At 45.9% G+C, this 18,079-nt stretch overlaps 1 protein-coding gene across 5 annotated transcripts in view; it reads right to left on the reverse strand.

Moving 5' to 3' along the window:
• Positions 1–44: 44 nt before the first annotated feature.
• Positions 45–18,079, reverse strand: part of PKIG (cAMP-dependent protein kinase inhibitor gamma) — a 115,707-nt gene continuing 97,672 nt past the window's right edge. For all 5 annotated transcript variants that reach the window (XM_082430421.1, XM_082430422.1, XM_082430419.1 and 2 more), the window contains 2 exons: positions 4,052–4,225; positions 45–1,066 (listed from right to left, as the gene is read on the reverse strand). In XM_082430421.1, coding sequence (XP_082286547.1) covers positions 987–1,066; positions 4,052–4,202 — 231 coding nt within the window. In that variant the 5' untranslated portion in view covers positions 4,203–4,225 and the 3' untranslated portion in view covers positions 45–986. The remainder of the gene's footprint in view (positions 1,067–4,051; positions 4,226–18,079) is intronic.

The raw sequence follows: 18,079 nt of genomic DNA on the forward strand, positions 1-18,079 counted from the left end.
TCCAGAAGAAACCAGGCTTCTCTTGGAAGGCTTATCTGCTTAAATGCTCCCTGAACTCTTAACCCCCTCCTACTCTAGGTCCTAAGGGGGGAAACCTTCCTTTTAGGTTCCCAAAGCTGTGAACTGGGCTGAGAGAGGGTGAGATGGAAGATGATTCCTCAGATACTGGCCTGAGTGGTGCCGGCCTCTGCGGTACCCCAGCATCTTCTCAGGTACTTCATTCCGTGGAAGCCTGGGGCAGCGATGGGTCCCAGCTAATCATGGCCTTGGGGAAACAAGGCCCAGCCCCTGCTTTTGCTGTTGTTTAAAGGAGAAATAATCATCTAAACCTATCACACAAATCATCAGCATTTATTTCCTGGGTCCTAGGTGTCACTTATCTTGGTAGAAAGGGCAAAGAGTTAATCAGAGAGTTTTGAGCACAAGATCCCTTCCCTAAAAATAGATCTGTGAAGCTCCATGAGGGAACCTCAGAGCTGCATAGATGGTCAAAAAGTTTAACTTACAATGGCTTCCAAAATAAAAGGTAAATTGTCAGCTCCCTCCCTCTCTGCTGAGAAAAGGTTTAAAGTTTCTAAAAAGTTTAAAAGTGCTTCTTAAAAAAGGGGTAAGAAGGTCCTGACACAGAAGGCTCGCTGGGTTGGAGAAGAGGGGGCAGAGCTAGAATGTGGTCCCTGCCCAGGCTGTTCACCCAGGTGGCAGGACCCAGCCCCCGAGTCCCAGCACCTGCTGAATAAATAACATCCTGTGGTTACAGTGTCTTGAAAGTGTACCCCGGGCGAGTGAGGAGGTGGTGGGAGCGTGGAGCCTGGGGGTGTGGGCAGAGGGCCTTCCCAGGGTAGGGGCCACGGGAGCCTCTGGGGCTGCCTTTCAGTCTGGCCTGGCTTGCCTGGAACACATTGCTCAGCGGAAAGGCTGCCGGGCCAGTGCCAGGGCTTTCCGTCCACGGCGTGTCTCTCTTCCAGCCTCCTCGGGCAAGGTCATGTTCAAGATGAGGTGGTCCCATCGCTGCTCTTGGGCTGATTGCTGCCTTCCTTGTCTGGGGTGCCCACCTCCGCCTGTCCTTCTGCGAGGAGAGAGAAAGGAGCATATACACAAACGTAATGCATAGAAGGAGGCCTAGAGGGGCCCAGCCACAGCAGTAACAGTGGATAAGCCCTGGGGAGCAGGACAGGAGCTGGATTGGGGGGGGGGTAGCTAAAGGGAACTTTAGCCTAGTCTGTAACATTTTAATTTCTACAAAGAAAATGTGCATGCGCTGTTACTAGTATAATTAAGGTGAAGAAAAGGCCAGGATCACGGATGGATACTTGTAGCTGGTGAGGGTCAGGATATTTGTGTGGGGTGTCCAGAGTCCCAGCATGTGCTCGGCAAACGGTAGTTCTTGTAAGACAGAGAAGGGCATCAGAAGATGCCAGCCCAGGGGAGCACCAGGGGTGGCCTGCAGCAGGGGCTGGGGTGGAGCCCCTGGCTGTTTCACTGTCCCCACCACACCAGCCCCATCTCCCTCTCTGGCCTCTGTCTTTGCATCCTTAGGCTAAGCCCTTCGCGTGACTAGGGAGAAACTACCCTGCACCCAGATCCTGAGGCTGCAGACTGACAAGTACTTTCCGTGCAGTCACACAGCAGCCTGGAGGTGTGATGAGGGTCACGATACGACTCGGATGAGAAAAACAAGGCTCAGAGAGGTGAACCGACTTGCCTGAGAGCCAAACAGTGGAGGGAGCCGTGTCCCTTCCACTAACTAGGAGGCTGCCGCCTAAAGGAGCGCTCTCCAGGGTTTGTAAAGACCCGTCACTGACACCGCCTCATTCTGCCCTGGCAGCTGGCTTCAGAGGTGGGGTCAGTGGTAGTGAGCGGTGCAGGGAGAACTTGGACACCTGCGCCTCAGGTCACCTCCTATCATGGGCCAGGGCCTGTGCACGAGGTACCTGGTGTCCTGGCAGCAAAGGCCGGGTCCCAGAGGGTCCTTCTGGCCCACTGGAAGCCTGACAAATTAGACTGCGCTTCAGGCAGATTTCCCAGTTTGTGATGCCCTATTTGGTCCGAAGCCTCCCACCCTGGCGAGCAAGAATATTTTCGTTAAATTCCGCAGTAACTACCGCTCTGCCATTTCCTTGCTGTGGGACCTCAGGCAATTTATTTAATCTCTCCAAGCCTCTGCTTCCTGATCTATGAAGTGAGGGTGACATCCCTGCCCCTCTGTGGTCACCTGGCACATGGGACAGCTCAGCCAGGGGCAAGGCTTCCTCTGTGCAGGCCCCAGCTCTCTTCTGGCCCACAGAGAGGTCCCCAAGCATTTTCCTCTCCAACCAGCACCCCTGGGACTCCCGCAGGGCAGTTTCACAGCGTGATTCGGAAAGTTTCCCGGTCACATGCTGCCAAGCAGTGCGTTCATATTCCTTCATGCTCTGCTGGTTGTTTATGTTTCATTATTCGGCCAAGTAAGGAAATGTTTGTGCTCCCCACGTAAGAAAACATCAGAGAAGACAAAGGTTCGCACACAAAGGGCTTGGGGAGCGTTAACACACATGAGTTGGGGAGGCCTGGTGGCCAGGCCTCAGGACGGGCAAAGGCTGTGGCTCCTCCTCCCCTGCCCGGGCTCTGCATCAGTTTCCCGGGAGCTTTAGGCAAATAGATGTTCCAGGGCCCGCAGGATCAGAACCTGTATTCTCTGTACTCCCACTCCCTTGGTGAGTCCGCTGGACTGAGCATGGCTCGCAGACGTGCCAGCGGAAGCTGCTCATTGCAGGGCCTGCTGGAAGGCGCCTCGGCCACTCTGGCCTGCACTGCACCAGGCGCACTTCACTGCCTTGCGCTGAGCGCCACTCCTTCCTCAGGTCCCCCTTTCAACTGACCGTCACCCTGGCAGACAGCTGCCAGGACACCGGGTACCGCAGGGATCTCGAATCGGACGGGGGTGGGAGCCGGCATTAGAGGGCCTGGGCAGGTGGATGAGCGGCTACACTGAGTTGAAGGAGATAGAAAACCGTTCACCAGAGCAGACGCAGATGCCCTGGCAGCAGGCCTGGCGTGGCAGCTGGGCGTGCTGGTCAGTGAACAGCCATTGACCAGGCACCTCTGCCGGGTGCCAAACGCCACCAGGCACCGAGGGCCCAGGATGCGGATCCCAGAGGAGAGGCCCTGTGCTCAGCGGGCTGTGGAGGTGGCCAAGAGAAGAGGCGCCTCCCCTGCCAGACAGGGGGAGGCGGTCAGAGACGGCTTCTCAGCAGAGCGGTCTGGGCCTCTAAGAAAGAGGAAAAGCCAGCCCGGCAAAGGGAGGGCAGGCAGGACCAGACAGAGGGAGAGTGTGCAAGGCCCATCAGGGACTTTCAGGAAACAGAAGTCCCTTCCTCAGGCTGGACCAGAGGCGCAGGGGAGAAAGATGGGAGCAGAGGCTGGAGGGGAGCAGGGTCAGACCCAGGGAGGCTTCCACAGCTGGTGAGGAGTTCGGGCCGCAGGACAAGGGAGGGCTGACGGACCGCTGACGGGACGGCACGGGGAGGGAGGGTGGGGTTCCTCGGGCAGCCAGGACTGGTGAGGAATGTTCTAGCAGAGGAAACCGTGAGATGAAGCGGGGTGGACGCAGGGGCAGAAGCACGATGGGACAGGGGGTTTAAATGAACCCTGCTGGCAGCTGTCCAGCAGAAGGGTTGGGGCGGGGGTGGATCAGGGAGGCCCGGGCAGAGGCTGCTGCGGTGCTGGGAGTGGCCTGAGCCAGGTGGTGGCTGTGGGGACACAGAGAAGCGGAGGGACTGGGGAGGGACCTTGGAGGAGAACTGACAGGGCCTGTGGGTGGATGGGGAGGTTGAGGGGAAAGGGAAGCACCGGGATGCCTGGCCAGAGGGTCCTCACGGCCTGAGACGTTGGCACCCCCTAGCCTAGGGAGTGGCTGCCCTCTGCCACTGACCGTGGGCCTGGGGCCTGATTTAAATCCAGTTTCTTCTCTGAGAAAGTGGGGGCAGGCTAGGACTTAGAGGCCAGTCCCGGAGCCCAGAAGAGGGTCTCCCACCAGGAGTGCTTGAACGCAAGAGTGCCCGTGGGTTCTGACCTGCGCCCTCGAGGGCCAGCTCGCCCATGTCGCCAGCCAGCTTCCGTACGCTTACGGCCTCGGAGTCTCCCTGGATGTCAGGGACTGCGTTCCGGCGGCCCGTCCGGTCACAGGAGATGAAGTCCGAGTAGGAGGACTCGACCTCCATCATGCCTGTCGCATCGCTCTTCAGGCCTGTGGGGACAAGGGCAGGAGGGCAGAGGTGAACCCTGGTGCATCCTGCACAGAAGACTCAGCTTGGGGCCCGGCACTGATGTCTTTTGACAAACTGACAGTTATTGCCTTACTCGCTGACAACAAAACAGAAAGCACAGAAAAGTACAAAGAACAAAATAAGTCATGCATAATTTTATACCCCAAAAGCCACCACCACCGTTTTAAAGAACATCTTTTGTGTTTTCTCTAAGTAAAGTTCACGATAACTATCTACACATTTATCAACACCATGTACCAGGCACTGGCTAGGGGCCACAGATGCAGCAACGAACAAGTCAGCCGTGGTCCTTGCCCTCAGGGAGCTTACAGTCTACTGGGTCATTTAGCGTAATTACCTAATACCTAAGTAATTACCACAGTGCTCCGGACTTCCAGGGAGAAGGCAGGGTACCAGAGTGTGTGGTGGCCCCCAAGCTGTAAGCTTATTCAGCTTTCTGCTTTCCGGAGAACTGCTTGTCTCTTTCTTGGTATGCACTCCTGACGCTGCGGTATTGAGCGTAAAAAAGGAAAATGGCTTGCGGCCAGTATCGTTCCAGGTGCCTGCTCTGGATCTAAGAACCCCTGGTTGTTCCCCAGAAGAAGGACGTGCTGCCCTGAGGGGGAAGTCTGTATCTCCAAAGAATGGCCCATAAGGCATGCTGACGCATAGATAGTGGCGCATAGATAGTGGCGACAGAATTATGTGGAAATACAAGGTTTACTGATTTATTGTCTAATATTCGTTCCGTACTAAACCTATATATACATTCATGCTCTTTGAATAAACTTGCCTTGCAACCATCAGTTGTCTTGGCCCTTCTGACCCCATACTGGTGCTTTTCAGTTCCTTACCCCTCACCGCCAGGAACTTCTAGCTTTCTGCAGCCGGTCTGCGGCAAGAGTGACTACCAGGGCCTGACCAAGGCTTGGGGGTCAGGAAGTGACATTTTAGCCGAGATCCTAGGAGGAATAGATAGACAAGGAGCCTAGACCAGGAGTGAGGGGAAGAGCACGTATGAAGGCTCTGTGGAGCAAAGGCACGGTGGGATGGAAGAAACGTAAGAGCCGTGGGCTGGGGAACTGTGGGAGAGGGGCCAAGACACCGAGGATGCTGCTGAGCCGGGCAGGGGCCCGATCACATCTTCAATTTGGTCCCTGAGGGGTTGAGGCTCATGAATGTTCAGATTAGCATTTTCAAAGATGACTCTGGCACCTAAGGTGAGCAGACCTGAATGGGGGCCAGCTAGGGGGCTCCTGCAAAAATTCAGGTGTGAGAAGATGGTGGGTGAAGCAGGGATGGAAGAAGGTATTGCATGCAAATAGAAATCAAAAGAAAGTGGGAGTAGCAGCACTCATATGAGACGAAATAGACTTTAAAATAAAGGCTGTTATAAGAGACAAAGAAGGAAGGACACTACATAACGATCAAGGGGTCAGTCCAAGAAGAAGACATAACAGTCGTAAAGATATATGCACCCAACATAGGAGCACCTCAATATATAAGGCAAATACTAACAATCATAAAGGGAGAAATCAACAGTAACACGATAGTGGGGGACTTTAACACCCCACTTTCATCAATGGACAGATCATCCAGACAGAAAATCAATAAAGAAACACAGGCCTTAAATGACACATTAGACCAGGTGGACTTAATTGATATTTATAGAGCATTCCATCCAAAAGCAGCAGAATATACATTCTTCTCAAGTGCACATGGAACATTCTCCAGGACTGACCACATGCTGGGCCACAAAGTGAGCCTCGGTAAATTTAAGAAAAGTGAAATCATATCAAGCATCTTTTCCGACCACAATGCTATGAGATAAGAAATAAACTACAAGAAAAAAACTGTAAAAAACACAAACACATGGAGGCTACACAATATGCTACTAAACAACCAATGGGTCACCGAAGAAATCAAACAGGAAATCAAAAAATACCTAGAGAAAAATGAAAACGAAAGCACAATGATCCAAAACCTATGGGATGCAGCAAAAGTAGTTCTAAGAGGGAAGTTTATAGCAATACAATCCTACCTCAAGAAACAACAAACATCTCAAATAAACAACCTAACCTTACACCTAAAGCAACTAGAAAAAGAAGAACAAATAAAACCTATAGTAGAAGGAAAGAAATCATAAAGATCAGAGCAGAAATAAATGAAACTGAGACGAAGAAAACAATATGAAACTAAAAGCTGGTCCTTTGAAAAGATAAACAAAATTGATAAACCTTTAGCCAGACTCATCAAGAAGAAAAGGGAGAGGACCCAAATCAATAAAATTAGAAATGAAAAAGGAGAAGTTACAACCAACACCACAGAAATACAAAGGATCATAAGAGACTACTAACAGGGACTTCCCTGGTGGTCCAGTGAGTAAGACTCTGTGTTCCCAATGCAGGGGGCCCGGGTTCTATCCTTGGTCAGGGAACTAGATCCCACATGCATGTCGCAACAAAGAAGCCCGCATGCCACAACTAAACATGCCACAACGAAGATCCCACGTGCTGCAACTAAGACCCAGTGCAGCCTAAAAAAAACAGGACTACTACAAGCAACTGTATGCCAATAAAACAGACAACCTAGAAGAAATGTACAAATTCTTAGAAAGATACAATCTCCCAAGACTGAACCAGGAAGAAATAGAAAATATGAACAGACCCATCACAAGTACTGAAATTGAAACTGTGATTAAAGAACTTACAAAAAACAGAAGTCCAGGACCCAATGGCTTCACAGATGAATTCTATCAAACATTTAGAGAAGAGCTAACACCTGTCCTTCTGAAACTGTTCCACAAAACTGCAGAGGAAGGAAAACTCCCAAACTCATTCTGTGAGGCCACTATCAGCCTGATACCAAAACCAGACAAAGATACCACAAAAAAAAAGAAAATTACAGGCCAATATCACTGAAGAACATAGACATAAAAATCCTCAACAGGGACGTCCCTGGTGGCGCAGTGGTTAAGAATCCACCTGCCGGGCTTCCCTGGTGGCGCAGTGGTTGAGAGTCTGCCTGCCGATGCAGGGGACACGGGTTCGAGCCCTGGTCTGGGAAGATCCCACATGCCACGGAGTGACTAGGCCCGTGAGCCACAATTGCTGAGCCTGCGCGTCTGGAGCCTGTGCTCCGCAACAGGAGAGGCCGCGATAGTGACAGGCCTGCACACCGCGATGAAGAGTGGCCCCGACTTGCCACAAGTGGAGAAAGCCCTCGCGCGGAAACAAAGACCCAACACAGCCATCAGTAAATAAATAAATAAATAAATAAAATTAAAAAAAAAAAAAAAAAAGAATCCGCCTGCCAACGCAGGGGACATGGGTTCGAGCCCTGGTCCGGGGAGATCCCACGTGCTGCGGAGCAACTAAGGCCATGTGCCACAACTACTGAGCCTTCACTCTGGAGCCCATGAGCCACAAATACTGAAGCCCACGACCCACGAGCCTACAGCCTGTGCTCCGCAACAAACAGAAGCCACTGCTTGCCGCAACTAGAGAAAGCTCGCACGCAGCAACGAAGACCCAATGCAGCAAAAAAAAACAAAAACAAAAAAACAACCACCTCAACAAAATACTAGCAATCTGAATCCAACAATACATTAGAAGGATCATACACCATGATCAAGTGGGATTTATCCCAGGGATGCAAGGATTTTTCAATATCAGCAAATCGATCAATGTGATACACCACATCAACAAACTGAAGAATAAAAACCATATGATCATCTCAATAGATGCAGAAAAAGCTTTTAACAAAATTCAACACCTATTTATGATAAAAACTCTCCAGAAAGTGGGCTTAGAGGGAACATACCTCAACATAATAAAGCCATATATGACAAACCTACAACTAACATCATACTCAACAGTGAAAAGCTAAAAGTATTTCCTCTAAGACCAGGAACAAGACAAGGATGTCCACTCTTGCCACTTTTATTCAACATAGTTTTGGAAGTCCAAGCTACAGCAATCAGAGAAGAAAAAGAAATAAAAGGAATCCAAATTGGAAAAGAGGAGGTAAAACTGTCACTGTTTGCAGATGACATGATACTATACATAGAAAATCCTAAAGACACTACCAGAAAACTACTAGAGCTCATCAATGAATTTGGTAAAGTTGCAGGTTACAAAATTAATACACAGAAATCTGTTGCATTTCTATACACTAACAATGAAAGATCAGGAAGAGAAATTCAAGAAATAATCCCATTTACCACTGCATCAAAAAGAATAAAATACCTAGGTATAAACCTACCTACGGAGACAAAAGACCTGTACTCTGAAAACTATAAGATGCTGATGAAAGAAATCAAAGACAACACAAACAGATGGAAAGAAATACCGTGTTCTTGGATTGGAAGAATCAATACTATCAAAATGACTATACTACCCAGGGCAATCTACAGATTCAATGAAATCCCTATCAAATTACCAATGGCATTTTTCACAGAACTAGAACAAAAAATCTTAAAATTTGTATGGAGACACAAAAGACCCCGAATAGCCAAGGCAATCGTGAGAAAGAAAAATCAGGCACCCTGACTTCAGACTATACTACAAAGCTACAGGCATCAAAACAGTATGGTTTTTTGTTTGTTTTTAATGCAAAAATGAGATTGATAGATACCAAACCTGGGTTTCTTATTAATAAATACAAATTTCTGGTAAAAAAAAAAATAGAAATACAGATCAATGGAACAGGATAGAAAGCCCAGAAATAAACCCATGCAACTGTGGTCAATTAATCTATGACAAAGGAGGCAAGACTATACAATGGAGGAAAGACAATCTCTTCAATAAATGGTGCTGGGAAAACTGGACAGCTACATGTAAACACATGAAATTAGAACATTCTATAACATTGTACACAAAAATAAACTCAAAATGGATTAAAGACCTAAATTTGAGACCAGATGCTGTAAAACTCTTAGAGGAAAACATAGGCAGAACATTCTTTGACATAAATCACAGCAAGATCCTTTTTGATCCATCTCCCAGAGTAATGGAAATAAAAACAAAAATAAATGGGACCTAATTAAACTCAAAAGCTTTTGCACAGCAAAGGAAACCATAAACAAAATGAAAAGACAACCCACAGAATGGGAGAAAATATTTGCAAATGATGTCACCAACAAGGGATTCATTTCCAAACAGCTCATGTGGCTTAATATCATCAAAACAAACAACCTCATCAAAAAATGGGCAGAAGACCTAAGTAGACATTTCTCCAAAGAAGACATACAGATGAAGAGGCACATGAAAAGATGTTCAACGTCGCTAATTACTAGAGAAATGCAAATCAAAACTATAATGAGATATCACCTCACACCAGTCAGAACGGCTATCATCAAAAAATCCACAAACAGCAAATGCTGGAGAGGGTGTGGAGAAAAGGGAACCCTCCTACACTGTTGGTGGGAATGTAAATTAGTGCAGCCACTATGGAAAACAGTATGGAGGTTCCTTAAGAAACTAAAAATTGACCTACCATATGATCCTGCAATCCCACTCCTGGGCATATACCCAGAGAAAGACATGGTCCGAAAGGATACATGCACCCCAGTGTTCACTGCAGCACTGTTGACGATAGCCAAGACATGGAAGCAACCTAAATGCCCATCGACAGAAGAATGGATAAAGAAGATATGGTACATATATACAATGGAATATTACTCAGCCTTTAAAAAGAACGAAATAATGCCATTTGCAGCAACATGGATGGACCTAGAGGTTGTCATACTGAGTGAAGTAAGTCAGACAGAGAAAGAGAAATATCATATGATATCACTTACATGCGAATCAAAAAAGATACAAATGAACTTATTTACAAAACAGAAACAGACTCACAGATTTAGAGAACGAACTTATGGTTACCAGGGGGGAAGGGTGGGAAAGAGGGATAGTTAGGGTGTTTGAGATTGATGTGTACACACTGCTATATTTAAAACGGATAGGACTTCCCTGGTGGCACAGTGGTTAAGAATCCGCCTGCCAATGCAGGGGACACGGGTTCGAGCCCTGGTCCGGGAAGATCCCACATGCCGCGGAGCAACTAAGCCCGTGAGCCACAACTACTGAGCCTGTGTTCTAGAGCCCGCGAGCCACAACTACTGAGCCCGCGTGCCTAGAGCCCATGCTCCACAACGAGAAGCCATCGCAATAAGAAGGCCGCACACCACAACGAAGAGCAGCCCTGGCTTGCTGCAACTAGAGAAAGCCCATGAGCAGCAACGAAGACCCAACACAGCCTAAACAATAAATAATAAATAAATAAATAAAACCTTACTAAAAAAAAAAAAAAAAAAAAGAATTGTGCTGAAAATGGATAACCAACAAGGACCTACTGTACAGCACAGGGAACTCTGCTCAATATTCTCTAACAACCTAACGGGGAAAAGAATTTGAAAAAAACCAGATACATGTATATGTATAACTGAATCACTTTGTTGTACACCTAAAACTAACACAACATTGTTAATCAACTATACTCTAATATAAAATGAAAAGTTTAAAAAAAAACCAAAGATGGTGGGTGAAGGACGGAGGTGGTGATGGATAGACACATTCTAGATGTAATCTGGAGGATGAATCACCAGGACTTGGTGTTTGGCTGATGGGGAAGTGAGCTTCCTGACATGAATAAGTAAGTGGATGGAGGATGGTTCATGAGATGGGGGATGGGTTGGGAGGAAAGACAGGAAATTAGGAATTACTGCTACAGAGATGGTGGTTAATAGCCCTGCTGGTTGATTTTTACAGCTGAGAGAGAAAAGAAGAGAACCACATATATAAAGAAGAGCCATACACATGTAAAAAAGGATCCGTGAGATCATACTATAGTACACGTATTTTATAGCTTCCTGTTTGAAACTCCCTAAAACACGTCATGAAGGTTCCCTCTAGATGATTTTTGTATATGCACCATGATATATTTGATGAGTCCCCTAGAAATGAACATGGAGGCACTTTCCCATTTTCCATCACTATGGACAGCACTAGGTCTTTATGTAAATATTTGTGCCTATGTCTAATTATTTCCTTAGAGTATATTCCTAGAAGTAGAATTGCTAAGCTAAAGGGAAGGGTGAAATAATATTTAAGACACATTTTTGATACATTTCCAAGTTGCTTTCCTGAATGACATAATGGTATTTATAATAACAGAAAAAGATGAGGAAATAAAACATAAATTCAGTTCTGTTCCTATTTATATTCCCACCAGCAGCCTGTAAGATTGCCTGTTTATCTGCACCCTTGTCAACAATGGGTATTGCTATTATATATATATTTTTAAAAGGCTAATCTGCTAGGGGAATACGAGTATCTCTCTTTGAGCACCTATGATTTCCTGAAGGCAATCAAATCACACAAGTCAGGCCGTGGACTCTGGCCACTTGGCACACCCTGAGTTAGCGAGGGACGGGGGGGTCTAAGCCACTGGCCTGACCAGGAGCTCACAGTCCTCTAGGTGAGATGGGCCCAGCCAATTCCAGTTTTAGACACACGTAGGCAAATGCCAATGCTCTTTATAGTATGAGGATGTTTACTGCACATCCTAGGTCTGTGATAGGGAAGCTCCCAAATGTCCCTCAAAAGGCTAGGCATTAAACAAATTATAAAGTATTCACAAAAAAATACCCTGCACCAGATGGACCTGTACTGATGGCAAAGTGTCTGAGATAAACTGTTAATTGCAAAATGCAGGTTGCAAAACAACACCTTAAAGAAAACCCAGTTTCAACTCATACAGCTCAACAACAAAAAAACAAACAACTCAATCGAAAAACGGGCAGAAGACCTAAATAGACATTTCTACAAAGAAGACATACAGATGGCCAATAGGCACGTGAAAAGATGCTCAATGTTGCTAATTATTAGAGAAATAGAAATCAAAACTAAAATGAGGTACCACCTCACACCGGTCAGAATGGCCATCATTAAAAAGTCAACAAATAACAAATGCTGGAGAGGGTGTGGAGAAAAGGGAACCCACCTACGCTGTTGGTGGGAATGTAAGTTGGTGCAGCCACTATGGAGAACAGTATGGAGGTTCCTCAGAAAACTAATATGATCCGTATGATCCAGCAACCCCTCTCCTGGGCACATATCCAGACAAAACTATAATTCAAAAAGATGCATGCACCCTTATGTTCACAGCAACACTATTCACAATAGCCAAGACATGGAAACAACCTAAATGTCCACTGACAGATGAATGGACAAAGAAGATGTGATACATTTATACAATGGAATACTCCTCATCCATAAAAAAGAATGAAGTAATGCCATTTGCAGCAACATGGATGCAAGTAGAGATTATCATACTAAGTGAAATAAGTCAGAAGGACAAATACGATATGATATCACTTATATGCAGAATCTAAAGTATGACACAAATGAACCTATCTATGAAACAGAAGCTTAGAGAACAGACTGGTCGTTGCCAAGGGGGAGGGGATTGGGGGAGGGATGGAGTGGGAGGTTGGGGTGAGCACATGTAAACTATTATGTACAGAATGGATAAACAACAAGGTCCTACTGTATAGCACAGAGAACTATATTCATTATCCTATGATAAACCATAATGGAAAAGAATATGAAAAAAGAATGCATATATGTATAACTGAATCACTTTGCTGTACAGCAGAAATTAACACAACATTGTAAGTCTATACTTCAATTAAAAAAAAAAAGAGAAAGAAAGAAAACCCAGTTTCTATGGGGAAAGATAGCAGATACAAGAAAAAACCTTGCCAAGTGTGGTACTTTGTGTCTAAGGCGAACTTTCACTTCTAAGACTAAATTTTTATAATGGTAGGAGTTTTTATAAGCCCAAGTTATTGTTCAACGTTTTCAGAAAGTAACTGACATTGGCAGGAAGCAGCTGGAAAGCAGCCAGGGTGGGGCTCAGTAACTAGTGTGTGTGTGTGTGTGTGTGCGTGTGAGTGCTGTGTGAAAAGAGGGGCTGGCTGCTATGGAGGGCTAAACCACATCTCCCCACAACACCGAGCTCAGAAGAGACACCTAAAGAATAAATTAGGGGCACTCAAAGATCAGACAGGGGAGACAGGGAGGCGTCCTGTAGTAGACAGAGAAAAGAACAAGAGACGTGACCTTGTGCTATGAACCTGGCTCTGCCACCAGACCTTGAGCAAGACTGCCCCTCTCTGGGCCTCCGTTACCAGATCTGTAAAATAGAATAAAGGCGGGCCCAGAATTCTGTTTAAGGCAGCCCCCCAGCTCCAGCAGGGGGCGCACCGAGCCTATTTTTCTAAGCGGCCTTGAGAGAAAGAAGTTGCCCTAGTTGTGTTTCCGGCTCTTTCTCAGCAAAAAAACCTCTGAACTCTCTGAAGTCCCAGAGGTGGCTCTTCTGTAGGTCACAGAAGTTTCACTTCTACACTCTCCCTCTGGGGAAACTGCTCAAAGCTTGAGAACAGGGCAGTGGCCTGTTGCAATAACAGCAGTAACACAGAATAAAAATTATGACGACGGTTCTAACAATAATCGTAAAGGTAACACTTATCAAGTCATCATGTTTTCCATACCTCGCTTACTAAATTGCCACAACAGCCTCTGAGGTCTGCGAGGTGAATTTATAACCACGACTTGGGAAGGTCTCAGGCGGACCCATACCTGCTGGTGGGAAGGAGACACTGGGCAGGCCACGCCAGCTCCCGAGCCCCTTCTCCTCAGCCCTTTTCCTCCAGCTAGACCGTTGGCTCTATGAGAACTGGTATTCCTGTCTGGATTTTCACCAGGCCAGACTGAAAGGCCTAATTCTGGCAGCTGAACCATATGTTTCTGGCTGCTCCATCCTCAGATATCTCAACCAGGGCCTGGCAAAGAGCAGGTACTAAATAATTACTCGCCAAATTAAATCTGAATCTCTCTGTCTACCTGTCTGTCTATCTTCCCTCCATCCCTCTTTCCCTATCTGTGGAAACCATAAAGTGACTCACTCCTTTGGCCAGTGGGAAAGGCCTCTGTCCACTGTAGATGGCTGTGCTGATGTTCTGGTCCAGGATCTCTAGCATCTGACACTGTGGGATGGATGGAGTTACAGGCTCCATCTAAAAGGCCAGCTTCCTTCTGGAACTGACACCCTGGGGCTTTGGCTCCTGCCCTTGGCTGGCTGACCTTACAGGCTGCCCAGGGTAGGAAGCTGACTTTCCTGGCTCGGAGAAGGAAGCGTACCAAGTTCAAAAGCCAATGCTGCAAAACACCAACTGCGGCCAGTGTGCTCCGGCTGCCATCCCCATCCCCCCAGGGAAGACCAATTCCAAAGACAGGTCTGGGGGTGGGGTGCGTCTGGGGAGCTCTCTGACCCACAGCACAAGCACACGATTTCGTTTTTCTTCAACATTTGTATTCTTCCCTCACTCTCTGCTCTTAAAGTCAACAGCAAATGGGGAAATATAAGAAAGAATCCTCAGAGTTGGAAGCTGCATCAGAAAACGGTCATTCTCAGACTCTGTTAAGGAGAGTATAAACGCCAGGACCTCTCTGAGTGACTTAACATGATACATCAAGAAACCTCACCTTTTTTCATATCCTTGAGCCACTAAGTCAGCTTATAATACTTTTTTCTAAGAACGTAATCCATGTTGTGCATGAGGATAAATGTTCAAAGATGTTCATCACAGTATTACCTGTAATAGCCAAAAACTAAAGACACCAAAATGAGCTCCTAAATGGGCATGTCACATGTCCTAAATGGACAATAGAGAAATATATACATATTTAACTAATTTGTATCCAAATGAAATACCATTCGGGTATTAAAATGTTTGTGAAGTTTTTAAGAGACGGGGAAATAGATTGTTCACACAGATTGTTCACATAGATTGTTAAATGAAGAATCTCAATGATATGATCACATATCAATATTACTTAATTAAATTATGAATGATTTTTAAATTTTCTGTATTTTTTTTTTCAGTGAAAGCATTCACTTTATTTTTAAATTATTTCATTTTTGAATATGTGTGTGTATGGTATGAAACACAAAAAGTACGAAAGGAGGGACTTCCCTGGTGGCACAGTGGTTAAAAATCCGCCTGCCAATGCAGGGGACACGGGTTCGAGCCCTGGTCCAGGAAGATCCCACATGCCGCGGAGCAACTAAGCCCGCGCGCCACAACTACTGAGCCTGTGCTCTAGAGCCCGCGAGCCACAATGACTGAGCCCACATGCCACAACTACAAAGCCCGCGTGCCTAGAGCCTGTGCTCTGCAACAAGAGAAGCCACCGCAATGAGAAGCCTGCGCACCGCAACGAAGGTAGCCCCCGCTCGCCACAACTAGAGAAAGCCCACTCACAGCAACGAAGACCCAACGCAGCCAAAAAAAATAAATAAATAAAGTATGAAAGGAAAAAGAGTAAGAGCTCAGTGGCCTCCTTGGACTCAGACACCTTCCCCCCACCAGGCAAGCACTTTCTTGTGTCCTCCCAAGATAATCCAGGCAACAAACATATTCCCTCCTGCCCTCCCTTCCTTCCTTCTTCTTTTATTTAAAACAAAAAGTTGCTTTCCATCTCGCTTTTTTCATTCAAAAATACTTCCTGGAAACAATTCCAGATCATCCTGAAGCCACCGCAGCACTGATTATATAAAAACTCTAGAAACAAACCCAAAGTCCTTATACTACAAGATAACTTTTTTTTTTTTTAATTGGTTGCATGGTGTGTGCTGTCTCACTGCTGTAGACCAATTTAATGATTTCTTGAGTGATAAACTTTGGGGTTGTTGCCATAAAAGTAGAATTGCCACGTTAAAGGATATGTAAATTTTTTTTTTTTAAGGATATGTAAATTTTAAAAATTGACTAGAGCCAAATTTTCCTCCACAGCGGTTAATTCCCATTGGACGTATGTGAGGAGCACTTGGCGGCACCACATTCTCATCAACAGTCTTTTCCCCCCAACCCGAAAGGTGAGAACGGTCCCCCGCTGCTTCAGCTTGTACTGCTCCTGTGTGTGCAACCGAGCAGCTTTCCATGTGTATTTCCTTTTCTGTGCATTGTTTATCCAAATCCTTTTGCCCATTTTTCTATTAGATTGTAGCCCTTTTTCTTACTGATCTGTAGGAGTTATTTATATATCAATATTAAGACAATTAGTCTTTTGCCTTAAGAGGCGTTACAAGTAGTTTTTACTTGTTATTTATTCTCTGACTTTATTTCTGACATTTCTCCGCGTGCACGTTTTTTCTGTTCATGTAGTCAAACTGATCCATATTTTACTTTTTGGTTTCCTGGTTCTGGATCATACTTGGAAATGTCTTCCCCATTCTGAGATTAGTAAAGAATCATCCCTTGCTTATTTCTTGTACTTTCATGGCTTTATTTTTCATATGTAAAACTTTGATTGATCTGAAATTTATTTGTTATGAGGCATGAGTTAGAGATCGACCTTAATTAATTTTTTCCACTTATCTCAAAACCATTTGTGGAATCATCAAACTGAAGGGCTCCCCGAGCTCATGGAGACAAGCCTCTCATTAATAGCTCGGGAAAGTGAGGTTCAGAAAGGGAGAGGGACTTGCCCAAAGTTCTTGATCCAGGAGTCCGACCTCCTGGTCCAGAGCTCTTCCTCCCACACCTTACTGCACCCCCGGGAGTCCCCAGCAACAGGACAAATCTCTCAGGGGGTGTGCGGTTGGAAGGAGGCATCTAGTGCCGGCGTGCAGCCCGGCATCCCTGTTTACTAGCTTGGAGACCTTGGACAACTGCCTTCATTTTTCTGGATCCCAGTTTCCTCCTCAGCAACGTGAGGCTCACAATAACACCTCCTGCTCAGGGGGCTCTTGTAAAGGCAATGGGACAATGTGCTCGGAAAGAGTCGGACAAGATGTGTGGAAGGGAAGAGGCGCGCGATTAATAAGTCATTACTATGGTCCATTCTCACTGGGTGACTTATCAGTAAAACTGTCCTACTGACACTTTCTTTCAACTTCTTTGTTTTTACTCTGTTTAGTGGTGCATAGAAGGCCAAAACTTACACTTCTTTCTCTTGTGCTTTATGGTGCTGAGTGAATATAAGTTCCACAAAAGTGGCTCCCTGGCTGACATGTGTACTGCTATATGCGAAAGGCCTAGCACAGAGTTGAAGCCCAATGAATATTTAATGAATGACTAAATAATAGAAGATGGTCTAGATTCCAGGGGAGAGCAAAGGCTGTGCAGCCCTGCATTATAACAGTGGCCAAGAGGTCTGGCTCAATCTCCTTACAGCAGGGTGAGCCCACAGCTTCCTTTTCCCCATCTGAATAATAAGGTTGCAATATGATCTCTAAATCTCTTCCAGTCCTGACATTTCTTTCATTCATTCATTCATTCGCTCACTGTTTACTGAGCACTTTTTATATGCCAGGCACTATGCCAGGTATGGGGTATACAATGGAGACTAAAAAGACATTTACAATGTGATAACAGAAAAAGGCACTGGAAATCAAAACTACAATGAGGTATCACCTCACACTAGTCAGTATGGCCATCATCAAAAAGCCCACAAATAATAAATGCTGGAGACGGTGTGGAGAAAAGGGAACCCTCTTACACTGTTGCTAGGAATGTAACTTGGTGCAGCCACTGTGGAAAACAGTATGGAGGTTCCTCAGAAAACTAAAAACAGAACTACCATATGATTCAGCAATCCCACTCCTGGGCATATATCCAGATAAAACTATAATTCAAAAAGATGCATGCACCATTATGTTCATAGCAGCACTATTCACAATAGCCAAGACGTGGAAACAACCTAAATGTCCACTGACAGATGAATGGATAAAGAAGATGGGGTACATATATACAATGGAATACTACTCAT

This window comes from Balaenoptera physalus (genome assembly GCF_965194825.1).
Source record: "Balaenoptera physalus genome assembly, chromosome: 16".
In the NCBI taxonomy this organism is placed as follows: Eukaryota; Metazoa; Chordata; class Mammalia; order Artiodactyla; family Balaenopteridae; genus Balaenoptera; species Balaenoptera physalus.